The sequence below is a fragment of the Pogoniulus pusillus genome, chromosome 32 (genome assembly GCF_015220805.1).
Source record: "Pogoniulus pusillus isolate bPogPus1 chromosome 32, bPogPus1.pri, whole genome shotgun sequence".
Taxonomy (NCBI): domain Eukaryota; kingdom Metazoa; phylum Chordata; class Aves; order Piciformes; family Lybiidae; genus Pogoniulus; species Pogoniulus pusillus.
In genome coordinates, this window is record NC_087295.1 from 14,861,750 (window position 1) to 14,879,923 (window position 18,174).

General features: G+C 49.2%; 1 protein-coding gene across 3 annotated transcripts in view; it reads right to left on the bottom strand.

Annotated features, from left to right (window-relative positions):
• Positions 1–3,319: 3,319 nt before the first annotated feature.
• GADL1 (glutamate decarboxylase like 1) overlaps positions 3,320–18,174 on the bottom strand; it is a 120,952-nt gene continuing 106,097 nt past the window's right edge. For 2 of the 3 annotated variants that reach the window (XM_064169623.1, XM_064169624.1), the window contains exon 15: positions 3,320–5,965. In XM_064169623.1, coding sequence (XP_064025693.1) covers positions 5,792–5,965 — 174 coding nt within the window. In that variant the 3' untranslated portion in view covers positions 3,320–5,791. Of the gene's footprint in view, positions 5,966–13,234; positions 13,681–18,174 lie in introns of those variants that run through there. The other variant, XM_064169625.1, reaches the window with a different exon arrangement.

Consider the following 18,174-nt stretch of genomic DNA (forward strand, 5'->3'; position numbering starts at 1 on the left):
GAGGTGGTGGAGTTGCTGTGCCTGGAGGTGTTGAAGCCAAGCCTGGCTGGGGCACTTAGTGCCATGGTTTGGTTGATTGGCCAGGGCTGGGTGCTAGGTTGGACTGGCTGAGCTTGGAGGCCTCTTCCAACCTGCTGGATTCCATGATTCTATGATTGGTGTGTATGAGGAAGTCTTAGGGTCAAAATAGGTTATCTAAGATTCTGGTAATGCAACTACCAGCTCTACCAGACTTTTGTTACAGGACATTTCTGGTCCTCTAAGGGTCAAATGATATTTGACAAACATTTGAATGCATCAGTGAAGGATACAAAGCAGCATATATTTCAGTTCAGCCTCACAGAAATGAAGATAAATCTAAATCTCCAGGCATGAGACTGCAAAGAGGCTGACACCGTGGCTCTGCGTGTTGCATGCCACGCAAATGGGAGAGGAGAACTGCTCAGAAGCCATCAGAGACTGAAGCCAGAGAGTGCTTTGAAATGGAAGTGAAAAAAATTGCTCCTAGAAAAGTAACTGTGAAGAGAGTTAATGTGACCAGAGCAGCACGTTCTGAATGCAGCCCAGGTCTCCTGGCATCGTCAGTCTTGTGACAGGGCTGAAGAGTAACACTGCCTGCAGCGAGATCAATGGGCACACGCAGCGCAGGTGGAGCTGGGTTAGAGTCCCACTAGGTGCAAAGATGTATTCCCACCCCCTTCACCCTCATGAAATGCATCCAAGAAACAAGTCTAACTTCTCAGGTTATATACCCTTGGGTGCACTTCCAGCCTGAAGCCCCAAAGGAAGCCCTGAACGTAATGGATTGCAATCACCTCAACATGTTCGGCTCTGATAGAAACGTTTCAAGGGCAAACCTGCAGAGCCAAATATTGCTGCTTCCAGATGGGAAATCAAAGGCAGGGGGAGGTAGATGACAGCTCTGACCCCAGAAGGCCAGCATCAGAATCCCCAGCATTTGGTGAGGAATGCCACAGCACACTCAACACAAGATCCCTCCCCTGCTGCTCAGGTCAATGAGCTCGTTTCGACGTGACAGCCTTTTTGTGGGATCAAGATAGCATTCACTGGGGTTGATTCAGCTCTGCTGACACCAGTGTAAGCAAGGTCTAGATGACTGGATAGGGCTGGGTGATAGGTTGGACTGGATGATCTTGAAGGTCTCTTCCAACCTGGTTGATTCTATGATTCTATGATTGAGTAGATCAAGTGAGATGTTCTGAATGGCAGGCTGCTGGTGTTGAAATGAAAGATACCAATGATAACACTTACAGTCCAATTCAGGAATGGCTTCCAGCTAAGTCAGTGGGAGTAAGAAACACTAAAATCATCCAGAATCAGATTCTACTGATTGGTGTTCATCTACCACAGAAAATCATATTAGAAATCCTGGGACAAGGACCACTCACTGCAGGCACAATGAATCCATGGGAGTGATTTTGCAGGAATGACTTCTGCACATGGGCCCAGCACAAAATGTTCTCACAAGACTCATCCACTATCTACAGAGAAAAGCTGCCTCAGTATCCTTTCTAAAGGTTTTCTTCCTTTTGGACCTGAAAAAAATATAAACAAATTAGAAGCAGACAGAAGAAATGGATCAGATTGCAGAGAGATCTACACCTGCGGCTCCCAGCTTTCAGAGACTGGGGTGGCATTCTGGCCAGGTGGTCTTGGCAGTGCCTAGAAGGAGCTGATAGGCCTATTCCATGGAGCCAGAATCATTTTAAAGAAGAGGAAAAAAAGCCAAAAAAGCTATTTCATGGAATCATAGAATGGTTTGGGTTGGAAGGGATCTCAAGGCTCAGCCAATTCCAACCCCTCACCATAATCAGAGACACCTCCCATTGGAACAGAATCACAGAATCAGTCAGGGTTGGAAGGGGACCACAAGGAGCAGCCAGTTCCAACCCCCCTGCCATGCCCAGGGACACCCTGCCCTAGAGCAGGCTGCACACAGCCTCAGCCAGCCTGGCCTCAAACACCTCCAGCCCTGGGGCCTCAACCACCTCTCTGGGCAACCCATTCCAGCCTCTCACCACTCTCATGCTCAACAGCTTCCTCCTCACCTCCACTCTCACTCTCCTCATCTCCATCTTTGCTCCCTTCCCCCCAGTCCTGTCACTCTCTGAGTGCCTAAAAAGTCCCTCCCCAGCCTTGTTTTAGCCCCCTTCAGATCCTGGAAGGCCACAAGAAGGTCACCTGGGAGCCTCCTCTGCTCCAGCCTGCACAGCCCCAACTCTTTCAGTCTGTGCTCACAGCAGAGCTGCTGCAGCCCTCTGAGCATCCTCCTGGCCCTGCTCTGGACACTCTCCAGCATCTCCACAGCCCTCTTGTAATGAGGGCTCCAGAACTGGATGCAGTACTCCAGGTGGGGTCTCAGCAGAGCACAGCAGAGGGGGAGAATCACCTCCCTGGCCCTGCTGGCCACACTTCTGCTGCTGCAGCCCAGGCTCTGCTTGGCTTTCTGGGCTGCAAGTGCTCACTGCTGGCTCCTGTTGAGCTTCTCCTCCACCAGCACCCCCAGGTCCCTGTCCTCAGGGCTGCTCTCCAGCCACTCACTGCCCAGCCTGGAGTTGTGCTTGGCATTGCCTTGACCCAGCTGCAGGACCTTGCACTTGGTCATGTTGCACCTCCTGAGCTTGGCTTGTGCCCACCTCTGCAGCCTGTCCAGGTCCTTCTGGATGGATCCTGCCCTCCAGCCTGGCTGCTGCATCACACAGCTTGGTGTGGGCAGCAAACTGTCTGAGGGTGCACTCAGTGCCTCTGTCCCTGTCACAGGTTGCTCAAAGCCTCATCCAACCTGGCCTTGAACACCTCCAGAGAGGGAGCAAACACATTTCTGCAAACACAATTTAGCTTCTGCATTTGAAAGCAAGAGTAAGATAAACTGTGGCACATTCTCATCCCAGATGTTTATGAAAGGTGCCATAGGCACATCACACACATAAACCACAACCTGGAGCATGGTCAAGCTGGGTTTCACATTGTAAAGCTCTGCTGGCAGCTTCTTGTTTCCCTGTCTAGAGCAGACATATATATGAGTGGAGGTGAGGAGGAAGTTGTTGAGTAGGAGAGTAGTGAGAGGCTGGAATGGGCTGCCCAGGGAGGTGGTTGAGGCCCCAGGGCTGGAGGTGTTTAAGGCCAGGCTGGCTGAGGCTGTGTGCAGCCTGCTCTAGGGTAGGGTGTCCCTGGGCATGGCAGGGGGTTGGAACTGGCTGCTCCTTGTAGTTCCTTCCAACCCTGACTGATTCTATGATTCTATGTCTCTTATATATCTGTACAGTTTCAGACTGACAAATGCCAAGAGCAGCTGTGGTTTTAAGGGTCTCACTTAGTTCTCTTTTTATTCAAATCACCAGCTACAAAACAGACCTTTTGTACATCCCAGTCTTAAATAGGCAACTGTAAGGAAATCACAATAGTCTTGAAATGAGATCATCCTACTGCACACCTGGGACAGGAGAGGTAAAGGGTCAGAAATAGCTGGCAATATATGGATTAGATAACATACAGCACACAGGAAGATTAATCCAGAGCTTTGTGCATGTCTGGATCAGAAACCTATTTTCTGCAAACAGTTAAGAAGCTCTGTTTTGCTGTCATTTAAAAGCACTATGGCCACTACTGCTGCAGAGAGGAACTGTGCTGCATCAGTCTGCTATCTGCTGTGCCACAGTATCCAGAAACAGAAATGCCCTGCAATGAGGAGCAGACAGCAACACCTTTTTTTGACAATAATTGCATCACAAAACAGCACAGACCAAATTCTTAGCTGACAGGAGGTGGTGGCTCCTCATCAATCAAAACTCAAGTACTTGCCAAGAACCTGAGCCATAATCAGAACACCCCAACACTGTTCTGTCTTTCCCTCCAAGGTCTAAGAGAGAAGGTGAAAAGGTAACAGTCCTTTCTAATTCAAGAAGCAACAGCAAATGCATCCCAGCCATGCAGCAGCCTTGTGTACTTTTCACACCTCCTGGAGTGGCTGGGAGGGTAAACAAACCACACAGAATTTAGGTAGGACTTTCTGGGTGGTGTAGCCAGAAACAGGAGAATGAAGGAGAAAGTGACCTATAGGTATTCCAGGCCAGCATCCAGAGGCCACATTGTGATACTCATTTTTATACTAATGTCAATAGGAGCTCTGGCATAAAGCCCAGGGGATCTCTGCAACAGCACAGGGACAGTCACTTCCAGGACACTGTTAAATGCTGCTGGGTGACTCTTGATCCTATCTACTGCTCTGACAGAGTGACCTTTTCAGTTGTCATGACCTTCTTACACTTTCCACACCATCCTCCTGATGACTGGAAGTAGGAATGTAGCAATGGTGGATGCTAATACAATAGAAACAAAGAAGTGCTGTGTTTAAAGACAGCTTACAGCAGGACAGAAAACACAGTCAAAAGGTTTGCCTTGGTCGCTACTATCTCCAATACAGCATAAGGGACAAACACCAACATAGGTGAAGTAGACACAGATGACAAGGTGAAAGATGTGCTTGTTCCCATTAGCTTGCTGCAAGAACATTTCTACCTTTGCAAAACAGATCACTTTTTTAATAGAATAAAAGCAGAAGTGCAGGGCAGTTCTTCAGATAAAGACAAAATGTAGAACTTAATTTTGCTAGTTAAGATTGACCAAAAATATTCACCCTGCTCAACTCCTAAAATCACAAGCAGGCCTCCTATGATCACTATCACCTTAATGTCAGTGTCAAATTATAGCCTGGTAACATGAAGACTGAGCCATCATCAATCTGCAGAGAAACACAAACAATGGCAAGTAATTTTGCTACATGATTAATACATATATAGCCACCATGCATCAAAATGCTTTGTCTTTCAGCTAAGCATATTTTTTCCTTCTGTTATAATTTTAAAGTACATCTGAAAGCTACTGGATACATCCTATCACTTTGACAAGAGAGGGAGGTGAACAGCCACTCAGAAACTGTAGGTAACTCCTGCTAAGAGAGGATTCAGAAGTTCCAAGTGCGCTGCTGCAGCGGTGATGATATTGCAGCCAGACAGCACTGGCAAACACTGGTGGGGCCCAATGACTGTACCTCGTAGAATCACAAAATCCTGTAGCTTAGAAGCCATCTTAATAGGTCATCTTCTTCAGTCTAGTCAGAGCAAAGTCAATATTGGGTGCTTGGGACTTTGTGCAGGAGATCCTGTAAACCTCCCAGGATGGCGACACTACCTCACCAAGTCCAAATGCACTCTGCCTGTGTTAATAGCAAAACATTTGGGCACTCCATCTAGTTAGGGGCCTGGAGGAACTCTTCCTGTTAAGTCTGCAAATTCCAAGCTTACCAGTGTAATTATGGACCAGGCCTCTACCCTTAAACACACAGCAAACTAAAACATTAACCGAGTAGACAGAGTATTAATTAGCATGTAAGTCCACTTCTAGCAGCAGCAGCAGTAGAGGGGCACTGCCTGCATGTATAAATGACTGGTTGGAGGCACACTGTGCACAGGCACCTGAAAACAGCTGCCCTGCCTGGGACACAGACACCACCTTTAGAAGTGTGCCCTTCTTGAGGAAACACTTCCCATAATGGCAGTGGTGCTGCAAGCACTGTCTCGGCCCCCATCAGCAAACACTTCCCTGTGAAGAAGTGTTCCACCTGCAAAGCTCTCCACAGCACCCAGAATCACAGTGCCCAACAGGTAGGTTAAGCTTTTTACTACCTCTCACAAAACAGCCCCAGAATCCTGCTGCCATTCTCCTTGCACACATTCCACACCAGCAGTGGCTGGTGCTTGTGCAGCTACAGCTACAAATCCTCAGCAAGCAGCTCAATTTCATCCAGCAGGAAGTCCATGTCCTCTCGAGTGGCATGTGGGCTGATCACCACCTGCCGGAAGAAGTTGACTTTGCCCTGGTGAGGTTGGTACCCAAGCATCATGCTGCCTTTCTTCATCATTCTCTCTTTAACAACTGGAGCAACCTGGATATAGAGACAAAAAAAAGGGTTGATGTCAGAGTCAGAAATATCACAGATTTGGGCATGAGCTGCACTTTGTGACTGGTAAAGCCTGTTTGAAGTGTCTGACTTTTACACCTCTCACCTGCTCAAAGAAATATTAAAGCTCAGACCTGAATGTTTGAAATTTAATCTATCAAACAAGTCAACGTGATGCAATATTAGGGGACGAGGACCACGGAATTGAGTCCAGCATCAGCAAGTTTGCAGATGACATCAAGCTAGGAGCAGGTGTGGAGCTGTTGGAGGGTAGGAGAGCCCTGCAGAGGGACCTGGACAGGCTGCATGGGTGGGCAGAGGCCAAGGGGATGAGATTTAATAAGGCTCCAACAACCCCAAGCAGTGCCACAAGGCTGGGGACAGAGTGGCTGAGAGCAGCCAGGCAGAGAGGGACCTGGGGCTGCTGATACAGAGAAGAGAGCAACCTCCTCCTGGCCACAACCTCCCCTCAGGTAGTTGCAGACAGCAATAAGGTCTGCCCTGAGCCTCCTCTTCTCCAGGCTAACCAATCCCAGCTCCCTCAGCCTCTCCTCGTAGGGCTGTGCTCAAGGCCTCTCCCCAGCCTCGTTGCCCTTCTCTGGACACACTCAAGCATCTCAATGTCCCTCCTAAACTGGGGGGCCAGAACTGAACACAGCACTCAAGGTGTGGTCTAACCAGGGCAGAGTACAGGGGCAGAATGACCTCCCTGCTCCTGCTGACCACACCATTCCTGATGCAGGCCAGGATGCCACTGGCTCTCTTGGCCACCTGGGCACACTGCTGGCTCATGTTCAGGTGGGTATCAATCAGCACCCCCAGATCCCTCTCTGTCTGGCTGCTCTCAGCCACTCCCACCCCAGCCTGTATCTCTGCATGGGGTTGCTGTGGCCAAAGTGCAGCACCCTGCACTTGGAGCTGTTGAACACCATCCCCTTGGACTCTGCCCATCTGTCCAGGCGGTCAAGGTCCTGCTGCAGAGCCCTTCTGCCCTCCAACCCAGCCACATCTGCCCCCAGCTTGGTGTCATCTGCAAACTTACACCAGTATTATGCTTTGGAACACTTTCACTGTGAACTTCCTCCTGTTGAACACTATAGGCATCAGTTGGTAAAAGTTTATTCTCACTAAAAAATCAAACACAAACAAACAAACAAAACCAAATCAGGGGACTTCTCCCAACCACACAATTCATCAACTTCTAAAACACACACCCTACAATTACCACTCTATAGCTCCAGCCCTATACTTGGCCCAAACAGCTGATGCATTCTGATGACATGGGACAGAAGGCAGCAATGTAGCTCTTTTGTTCATATGAGGTAAATGCACTTAGCCCTCAGCCTCAACCACACTAATTCTGCTGGGTATGGATAGACAAGTAAGTTGTCTTACAGCAAAGGAGAGCTACCCTGGTTTTCTTGCATAAAGAACCTACTGTTTTTAATTAGACTCTTATTTTTCTGCTCAAATGTTGGCTCTGACAATTAGAACTAAGAGGTATTCTGAAAGTATGAGAAAGCTCAACTGCAGAATATCTTGCTGGAAACAGAAAACTATGTCCAGCCTTCATCATGGATTTCCTTCTCCATACCCTCCCTTAATCTGCAGGGGATTTTGATTTAGACCTAAACCACTATTTTCAAGCTGTCCCATCACAAATGATTTTCTGTGCTGCTGACACTGTACTTCTGTTACCTGAATGCTTCCCATACTGCTGTCATTCTCACACACTCCAGTCACATTTGTCTAGTCACACCAGATGCTGACATACTGCAATAGCTTTTCCAAACTTCCAGACAAAGCTGGGGAGGGGCCTGGAGCACAGCCCTGTGAGGAGAGGCTGAGGGAGCTGGGGGGGTGCAGCCTGCAGAAGAGGAAGCTCAGGGCAGACCTCACTGCTGCCTACAGCTGCCTGAAGGGAGGCTGTAGTAAGGTGGGGTTGGTCTATTCTGCCAGGCAACCAGCAACAGAAGAAGGGGATACAGTGTGAAGCTGTGCCAGGGCAGGTCTAGGCTGGATGTTAGGAGGAAGTTGTTGTCAGAGAGAGTGATTGGCATTGGAATGGGCTGCCCAGGGAGGTGGTGGAGTCACTGTGCCTGGAGGTGTTGAAGCCAAGCCTGGCTGGGGCACTCAGTGCCACGGTCTGGTTGATTGGCCAGGGCTGGGTGCTAGGTTGGGCTGGATGAGCCTGGAGGTCTCTTCCAACCTGCTTGATTCAATGATTCTATGAACTACAGGCTAGAAAGCCATATTCTAAAACCAACACTCTGCAAATGCTGTAGTGAAATGCTAAGGCACTGTAGAGTGGTGACAATGCTGGGTAAATACATTCTGCTAAACAATGAATGTACAAAAACACTTTGTTTCAGTAGGAAAAAGAAGAATAATTGTGAATTTAACAGATAGGCCACGTGAAATGGTGGCATTGGCCAGAGAAATAAGGCAGAAAAGCCTAAAAGTTCTCTAAATCATTAAAACTGCTTAGAATATATTTTTTCAAAACATCATTTTCAATTAAAACTTAAATTCTGCTGGAAATTAACCCATTTTTATTGCAGCAAATGGACAACAACTGGCAAAGCCAAAACTAAGCAAACTGAGTCATTTTAGTTTTGCTGGGGAGGGGGGTGGAAATAACCTTTCTGGTCACCTTAACCCAAGAATTACTTCCAGTTGAATTCCATGGCCAAACCAAAAAAATCCATTATTTGTATAACCACAAATATGTGAGATCAAAAGTGCTGACAGTTCCCTGACTGAAACATCTGTAGAATTTTCAGCCCTAGGAAAGACACAAAGTATGAGAAAATTCACAGGACTCCCTCTTCCATCAGCCAGACTTGGCTGGGAATCTCACTTGATCTGCTCTGGGTAGTGTGGATGACTCTACCCATGCTAGCCCAGCAAATGCCACAAAGCCAGAAGGCCTGTAGAAAGTGGTGCTAATACTGGCAGCTGCTACCAGAAGCATTTTTTCCAAGCCTTGTGGACAGTTCCTAGGCCACTGAACATTTCTGCAAGACAAAGCTGAAAAGCTATTCCAGCTGCTGGCAGCAACAACTCCTGCTCACCAGACCCCCCCCCCCCCCTTTTGCTCCTCCTGAAATTAATTTCAGAATCATCAGGCACTTCAATGGAAGCAGAATGCAACTGCCTACATTTCCTTCCTGTGTGTCTGCTTCAGGTGGCAGTTTCCTACCAGCCTTCAGCTCTGACTAGAGACAGCCACACATGCAGTGAATCAATAACCTTTCTGGGGAGCCACAAAACAGGCTAGAGAGTCGTGGAGGAACAGGAGCGTAGCAGCAACTCAATCTACTTTTCTTCCCCAATCACAGCCCTGTTGAAACTTTCCAATAGTACCAAATAGTGCCCAAGAAATTGGCTAAAGATCTCTAGCTGGAAGACAAAAAAAGGTCACCCCTCTGACAACATGCAGAGATACAGGCTAGGGTCGGAGTGGCTGGAGAGCAGCCAGACAGAGAGGGATCTGGGGGTGCTGATTGATACCTGCCTGAACATGAGCCAGCAGTGTGCCCAGGTGGCCAAGAGAGCCAGTGGCATCCTGGCCTGCATCAGGAATGGTGTGGCCAGCAGGAGCAGGGAGGTCATTCTGCCCCTGTACTCTGCACTGGTTAGACCACACCTTGAGTGCTGTGTTCAGTTCTGGGCCCCCCAGTTTAGGAGGGACATTGAGATGCTTGAGCGTGTCCAGAGAAGGGCAACGAGGCTGGGGAGAGGCCTTGAGCACAGCCCTACGAGGAGAGGCTGAGGGAGCTGGGATTGGTTAGCCTGGAGAAGAGGAGGCTCAGGGGTGACCTTATTGCTGTCTACAACTACCTGAGGGGAGGTTGTGGCCAGGAGGAGGTTGCTCTCTTCTCTCAGGTGGCCAGCACCAGAACAAGAGGACACAGCCTCAGGCTGTGCCAGGGGAGATTTAGGCTGGAGGTGAGGAGAAAGTTCTTCCCTGAGAGAGTCATTGGACACTGGAATGGGCTGCCCGGGGAGGTGGTGGAGTCGCCGTCCCTGGGGCACTTCAAGGCAGGATTGGACGTGGCACTTGGTGCCATGGTCTGGCCTTGAGCTCTGTGGTAAAGGGTTGGACTTGATGATCTGTGAGGTCTCTTCCAACCCTGATGATACTGTGACACTGTGATACTGTGATACTGTAACATGGAAAGGTCACATCCTCGTCGCTTTGTGAAACTGGAAACCACATTCTGTGTTCTTCCCTCGATTATCCCCTGCAGTGGAAGACAAGACCTACACAGAAGAGTCTCTCTCATCACAAAAATCTCTCTTGGCTTCCCCAAGATGGGGCAAGCTTTCAGTTGGAAATTCATGACTGTCACTTAAAAAGCAGCTAATGGCCATTCAAAGTTTGACAGGTTATGCTTCCCGCTAGAAACGATGGGATGGTTTGGGTGTTCCCTGCCCCCCCACACTTCAGAAATCACCCAGACTAGACTCAGCCAGCTCTGGAAACGGAATGAAGCTTATATTTACAGCTGGCACAATACACAAGCAGAGAGTTACAGTAGATACAGTTATAGATAGAAACAAACAAGGCAAAAGGTAATACAGAATCACAACTCCCATCCCAGAAACCTGAGTGCCCAGGAGGGGCTCCCAACCACCCCTGCACCTTCCTCCTACCCCTCTCGACCTTACCCCAGTCCCAAGGAACAACAGAGGTTCGGCCAGGGGTTAGGAAGCAAAGTGGATTAGTCCCAGAACTGGAGGGTGAGGTTAGAGAGATGCAGCTCGGCCAGCAGCCCAAGTGAGAGTGGTGCTGAGTGATTATCTAATGCTTTTATTTCTTGTTCCTATACATCTCAGCAAGGCTGTGAGCGAAGCAGACATCACCATTGTTTTCTTTCCACAGCCTGTAATCTAGTTCTTCTCACCAGAACATTCTAGCCTGCTTCAAACTAGCACAAATGACCATTGCAGATTCGCTTACATCCGTAAGGAAGCAACTGTCACACAGCAACTGCCACCAAAAAGGTAAACAAAACCCCAAAAGGGTATTCAGATGCAGATTTAAGCTTTACATATGAGCTATTCGTGCCACCACATCTCGACAAGATTGTTTCTCACCTTGCTGCAAAGATAGCACAGTGGTTGGAATGCTGGATATAGACTCAACAAATCAAACTGGTGCCTAACCCTGCTAGAGGCTGTTTGGACAAATCATTCCCTCTCTCTTTGGTAACAAATTTCTTTCCCCATTTGCAGAAGGCATAGAACCCTTCCAGGCAGTGAGGTCTCTGTGCCCTGTGTCGTGGAAGATGCACATCCTGGCTTGCCCAGGCATGATCCCATTGATTATTAACTTTGCATAATACCCTAACCATAACACCCTCACACATCTGTTGGAATCGGCCCTGTGACCTCAGAGGTGCTCTGTCTGCTACTAAGATACATACTAAATAATTGCAGTGCAAATTAGTCTCAAACATAGAATCATGGAATCATAGAATCAACCAGGTTGGAAGAGACCTACAAGCTCAGCCAGTCCAACCTAGCACCCAGCCCTGCCCAATCCACCAGACCATGGCACTAAGTGCCCCAGCCAGGCTCTGCTTCAACACCTCCAGGGGTGACAACTCCACCACCTCCCTGCGCAGCCCATTCCAATGCCAATCACTCTCTCTGTGAAGAACATCTACCACAGCATGTCTGCTGCATTTCCCAGTGTGACTGCTGAACAGAACTCTGCTATCAGTGGTAGCAGTCGGGATTAAGAACAGTAGCTAATGGTTAATATCGATCATTGGATGCGATACAAGCGAACAAAATACCTTCCTGGGTTGCTTATAACCACAGAACTAAATACTCCAAACATTCAGAAGAAGTAACACTTTCAACAACTGCAACACTGAGAAAGCATAACCTCCACTATTAAAACTCTTCTCTTGCCTTGTGCTGCAGCATCAGCTCCTGGCTCTAACACAAGAGGCTTTTTCCCTTTTGGCGATAATTAAAACCAAGCCCTGACCATTTGTCAGCTGTCACCCAACCGGGACGATCAAAACACCAAATGTTTGCACACCCAATCACAGTTGTGTTCCTGTAGCCAAGGCTCTCTGTTATACCCAAACATGTTTTTCTTTTGTCTAGAATTTGTTCTGGGCCCACATCCCTAAACCACTAAGTTATTAGCGAACGCTCTTGCAGCAGCGCTCCCCCGTGCCACGCCAAGCAACCAAAGGAGAAATAACTCCATTGGTCAAGACAGCAGCAACCACTTCCACATTCTTTGGAGCAACTAACATAGTAAAGCAGAGCAGATACTGCTGTATTTTTGTCCCAACACAGATATTCTCCATGCACCCTCAACTCAGGGCTCTGCAGCACGTCTATGCTATCGTATTTTGCACGTAGTCTCCTCACGCACTGCTTGTTGCTAGAAGACACATTAATGACCCTTGCAAAGCACTGGAAATGACCAGTCCAATAGAGGACGGTGTGCTGGCTCTGGATTTTGGTTCCTTTGAATGACTTGAGCCAGATGTTCACACAACAAAAGAAATAGCCTTCAGATAGAGGTATTAGCCTCTGAAAAGGAGGTGGCAGAACAAGGAGTGTGCACAATAGAGCTGGCACTTGTTGATGAGGCTGAGGGAGCTGGGGGTGTGCAGCCTGCAGAAGAGGAGGCTCAGGGCAGACCTCATTGCTGTCTACAACTACCTGAAGGGAGGCTGCAGCCAACTGGGGTTGGGCTCTTCTGCCAGGCAGCCAGCAACAGAACAAAGGGACACAGTCCCAAGCTGTGCCAGGGGAGGTCTAGGCTGGATGTTAGGATGAAGTTGTTGGCAGAGAGAGTCATTGGCATTGGAATGGGCTGCGCAGGGAGGTGGTGGAGTCACTGTCCCTGGAGGTGGGTGCTAGGTTGGACTGGATGAGCTTGAAGGTCTCTTGCAACCTGGTTGATTCTGTGATTCTATGTTTATGCATGTTTTTACTTACAGCCAAGACCTGCATTACTGAACAGAGCTTTCCAGGCACACAGTCCCCTGTCACCTTCTGTCCACGCACATGGCTTTTCGAGACAATTTGTGGGCATTTCCTATTACTTTTCTGTCATTTCTGTGGTGCATTGTTGAGGTTTTACTAACAAACCACATGGCAAGTGTAGGCATTAAAAAAACTCCCAATGACATCACATGATGCTCTGGATCCAGCACCTTGATGTGTTTAAACAGTAGCAAGGGTCCTGACTGCTTCTGGATTGACGAAAACCAAATACCTGTTTGAAAGCTTTTATTACATGTACATGAGGCTCCCCTGTACAACATCGTATGTTCTCTTTTGAGTAACTACACTGTCCAGTCTTTCAACCCTGCCAAAAACAAGCTCCCTTTCCCCACTTGGGATGAAAGGGTAGGCTGTCATTCTGAAAGCACGAGGATGAGCTTCTGTTCTGCTTCACTGGGGACAGAAGGAAATCACCATGTACTGTGAACATCTGGGGCAGGGAGGAGCGCCTTACAACAGGGAGATCACATCACACGGGGACAGACTGAAAAGCTTGATGTACTTCTGGTTAGGAATAAGGAACCTTGCTTCAGAAACTTGGGATGAGTCCAAATTGCTAAGATCTTATTTAGCACTTGCACCAGTCAGCACCATCTGCATTTGCATGACAGTAAGGATTAAAGTAATGTGTCCTTGTTCATATTCTTTAACCTGATCTAAAGAAAAGAAAGAGTATTTCAACAAAACCAGAGATCTCTTTTGTCTTCCCCCCCTCCCCCTCCCTTAAAAACTTCATAATCACCTTCTTAGAGGCTGCTTACAATCTCTTGTGGGGAATGAGGGGATGGAGTCTACCACGACCCACATTGCTACCATAGAAGTAAGGCTGGTGTCTAATCTGATCACCCAGGCTGGCAAAGAAAATGATCTGCTGCCCCCTCTCTACTTGGTGAACTATAGGAACAGCGACTGTCAGTTATTAGAATTGTTTTTCCTGCCTGGTGTGGTCATGAAATAAAGATCACTGCATCCTGCCACTTCTCCTACAAACCACTGTCCCAGGGAAACGTTTCTTCAGGCTCACAGAATGCTTTAGGTTGGAAGGGGCCTCAAAGCTCATCCAGTTCCAACCCCCTGCCATAGGCAGGGACACCTCCCATTAGAACAGGTTGCTCAAGGCCTCATCCAACCTGGCATGGAACACCTCCAGGGAGGTTGTGGAGCACAGAATCACCCAATTTGATCAAAGACCAAGATCACATTGGGTGATTCTGTGCTCTACAACCTCCCTGGGCAACCTGTGCCAGTGTCTCACCACCCTCATTGCAAACAACCCTTTCCTGACATCCAGTTTGAATCTCCCCTCTGCCAGTTCAAACCCATTACCTCCTCTCCTGTCATTACAAGACCTTGTCAATAGTCCCTCCCCAGCCCTCCTGTAGCCCCCTTCAGACACTGCAAGGCCACTCCAAGGTCTCCTCAAAACCTCTCATCTCCAGGCTGCAGAGCCCCAACTCTCTCAGCCTGTGCTCACAGCAGAGCTGCTGCAGCCCTCTCAGCATCTTGGTGGCCTCCTCTGCACTGGCTCCAACACTTCCATGCCCTGCTTGTGCTGGGGGCTCCAGAGCTGCCCCCAGGACTGCAGGTGGGGTCTGAGGAGAGCAGAGCCAAGGGGCAGAATCCCCTCCCTTGCCCTGTGCCCACACTGCTCTGGCTGCAGCCCAGCACAGGGTTGTGTCTGGGCTGCACTCACACTGCAGGCTCCTGTGGAGCTTTTCATCAGCCCAGACCCCCAGGTCCTGTTCCTCAGGGCTGCTCTCAGCCTTTCCCCACCCAGCCTGGAGTTGTGCTTGGGATTGCACCCACCCAGGTGCAGGACCTTCCACTTGGCCTTGTTGAATGTCATGAGGTTGGCCTGGGCACAGCTCTGCAGCCTGTCCAAGTCCCTCTGGACGGATCCCTGCCCTCTAGCATGTGACTGTGCCACACAGCTTGGTGCCATCTGCACACTTGCTGAGGCTGCACTGATTCCTCTGTCCATGGCACTGACAAAGCTGTTACACAGCACTGGTGCCAGCACTGACCTCTGAGGGAGCCACTTGGCACTGGTCTCCAGGTGGACACTGGGCCCTTGATCACCACTCTCTGGGTGCCAATTCCTTATCCAGCAGTGCTCCACCCATCCTCTTTCATTCCAGTGAGCACATTTTCATTTTGCTTAATCTCCAACTTAAATACACCATGTTACAAACCCTAAGTGCATGCTCAATCAGGAAACTGACAGAGCTAAGCAGATTCCCCAGGGTTTCAAAATTCATACCTTTTTGTGTGGCCTGAAAGGGTGGGAAGTGGAGGATAAATTATTTGTACCTGTATTTGTAAAATAAACAATCAAGTTGTACATAATATGATTAATAGATGCCTTAGTTAAACAGAACTGGACTGCAATTAATCCACACATCATTTAGAATCATAGAATAGAATAGAATCATAGAATCGACCAGGGTGGAAGAGAGCTCCAAGCTCAGCCAGCCCAACCTAGCACCCAGCCCTGGCCAATCAACCAGATCATGGCACTAAGTGTCCCAGCCAGGCTTGGCAAGAACACCTCCAGGCATGGTGACTCCACCACCTCCCTGGGCAGCCCATTCCAATGCCAATCACTCTCTCGGACAACAACTTCCTCCTAACACCCAGCCTAGATCTGCCCTGGCACAACTTGAGACTGTGTCCCCCTTGGTCTGTTGCTGCTTGCCTGGGAGAAGAGCCCAACCCCACCTGGCTACAGCCTCCCTTCAGGTGGTTGTAGACAGCAATGAGCTCTGCCCTGAGCCTCCTCTTCTCCAGGCTAAACAACCCCAGCTCCTTCAGCCTCTCCTCATAGGGTTTGTGTCCCAGGCCTTTCACCAGCTTCATCACCATTCTCTCAACACCTTCCAGCACCTCAACATCTGTCTTGAATTGAGGGGCCCAGAACTGGACACAGTACTCAAGGTGTGGCCCAACCAGTGTTGAGTAGAGTGCACTTAGAGGGAGAAAGGCACAGCAGCCTCAAAGTTCAGCATCCACTATGCAGAGATTTGTAACCTCTGAAGGTATATAAGGAACAAAAAATCCCCCCTATAGACATGGCTCAGAGTTCAGAGGCACAGATCAAATCCTCTAACATTATACCCCAGACATCTTTGAGAACTTTATTCTTTCTCCAGTCTGACAGGGAATATTCACTCTGGAATAGCAGGGTGGAAAAACTTGCACATTTTTGTCAGGCTTCCACACCAGCATAGATATTTTTATTGGAAAACAAAGAACAATACTCTTCTGATCTTGGAGAACAGTTACAATCCACCACACAAAACTCAATTCATTAAAGTTTGCCAGATTTCCCTTTCATCCCTTTATGTGAAAGGGTTCCTCAAAATGCAATAAATACAAATAATCTTCTAAAGAAATGCACAAAGTCTCTGACTGGTGAATAGCTCTGCTAAAGATTCTCTATAAGATTAATCAACATCTGCCTATAGCAGTCTGTCATTGGAACTACAGTGAACTTAGAGCTGAACTAATCTGCAGCAGAGCTGCCTTATAACTCGATCAGATTTGAAATGGAAGTCGAGATAGCAGCTGAATGGCTGCCAATCGCCAGCACTTTCTGTGCTTTTAGATTGTTCTCAGTTAAAGGAAATTTTGGAAGCCTTGTAGATATTTCTGGCCACACTGACTGAGAGGGACCTGGACAGGCTGGATGGGTGGGCAGAGGCCAATGGGATGAGATTGAACAAGGCCAAGTGCAGGGTTCTACACTTCGGCCACAATAACCCCAAGCAGCACTGCAGGCTGGGGACTGAGTGGCTGAGAGCAGCCAGGCAGAGAGGGACCTGGGGGTGCTGGGAGAGAGGAGCTCTAGTAGTAGAGTAGATGAGGCAGCAGTGTGCCCAGGTGGGCAGCAGAGCCAATGGCATCCTGGGCTGGCTCAGGAGCAGTGTGGGCAGCAGGACCAGGAGGTTCTTCTGCCCCTGTGCTCAGCACTGCTCAGGCCACCCCTTGAGTGCTGTGTCCAGTTCTGGGCTCCTCAACTCAAGAGAGATGTTGAGGTGCTGGAAGGTGTCCAGAGAAGGGCAGCAAGGCTGGGGAGGGGCCTGGAGCACAGCCCTGTGAGGAGAGGCTGAGGGAGCTGGGGGTGTGCAGCCTGCAGAAGAGGAGGCTCAGGGCAGAGCTCACTGCTCTCTGCAACTACCTGAAGGGAGGCTGTAGCCAGGTGGGGTTGGGCTCTTCTGCCAGGCAAGCAGCAACAGAACAAGGGGACACAGTGTGAAGCTGTGACAGAGGAAGGTCTAGGCTGGATGTTAGGAGGAAGTTGTTGTCAGAGAGAGTGATTGGCATTGGAATGGGCTGCCCAGGGAGGTGGTGGAGTCTCTGTCCCTGAAGGTGCTGAAGCCAAGCCTGGATGAGGCACTTAGTGCCATGGTCTGGTTGATTGGATAGGGCTGGGTGCTAGGCTGGACTGGATGAGCTCAGAGGTTGATTCTATGATTCCATGACAACATTACACAAACTAAGAAGGCTACAGATGCTGAAAGCTTTTTCTGTGGCATTACCTTTGTTTTTTTTATTTGGTCAATAGGCCTATGAGATCTCCTGGCTTGCCCCAGCCTTCTGCTGGTGCGGGAAGCAAGGGTGGGAGCAAAACAAAACCTTGGACCATTATGTCCCCTCACAAAGTGAAAAACAGGTACACACAGGTGTTCATGCACTTGTGAGTGTCTTGCTAAATAAGAGTAAGCAAGGCCTGTTCTCACCCAATATGGCCTGTTTGGCAAAGTGCCATTCAGATTGGTGGCCAAGGAGACATTACACTTGGGCATAGGATATAAATGGTGCTAAACTGCAAACAGTGTGCTCTGCCCTGCCTCGGTGTGCTCTGCTCTGCCCTGCCTCGGTGTGCTCTGCCCTGCCTCGGTGCTCTGCTCTGCCCTGCCTCGGTCTGCTCTGCTCTGCCCTGCCTCGGTCTGCTCTGCCCTGCTTCGGTGCTCTGCTCTGCCCTGCCTCGGTGTGCTCTGCTCTGCCCTGCCTCGGTGTGCTCTGCTCTGCCCTGCCTCGGTGTGCTCTGCTCTGCCCTGCCTCGGTGTGCTCTGCTCTGCCCTGCCTCGGTGTGCTCTGCTCTGCCCTGCCTCGGTGCTCTGCTCTGCCCTGCCTCGGTCTGCTCTGCT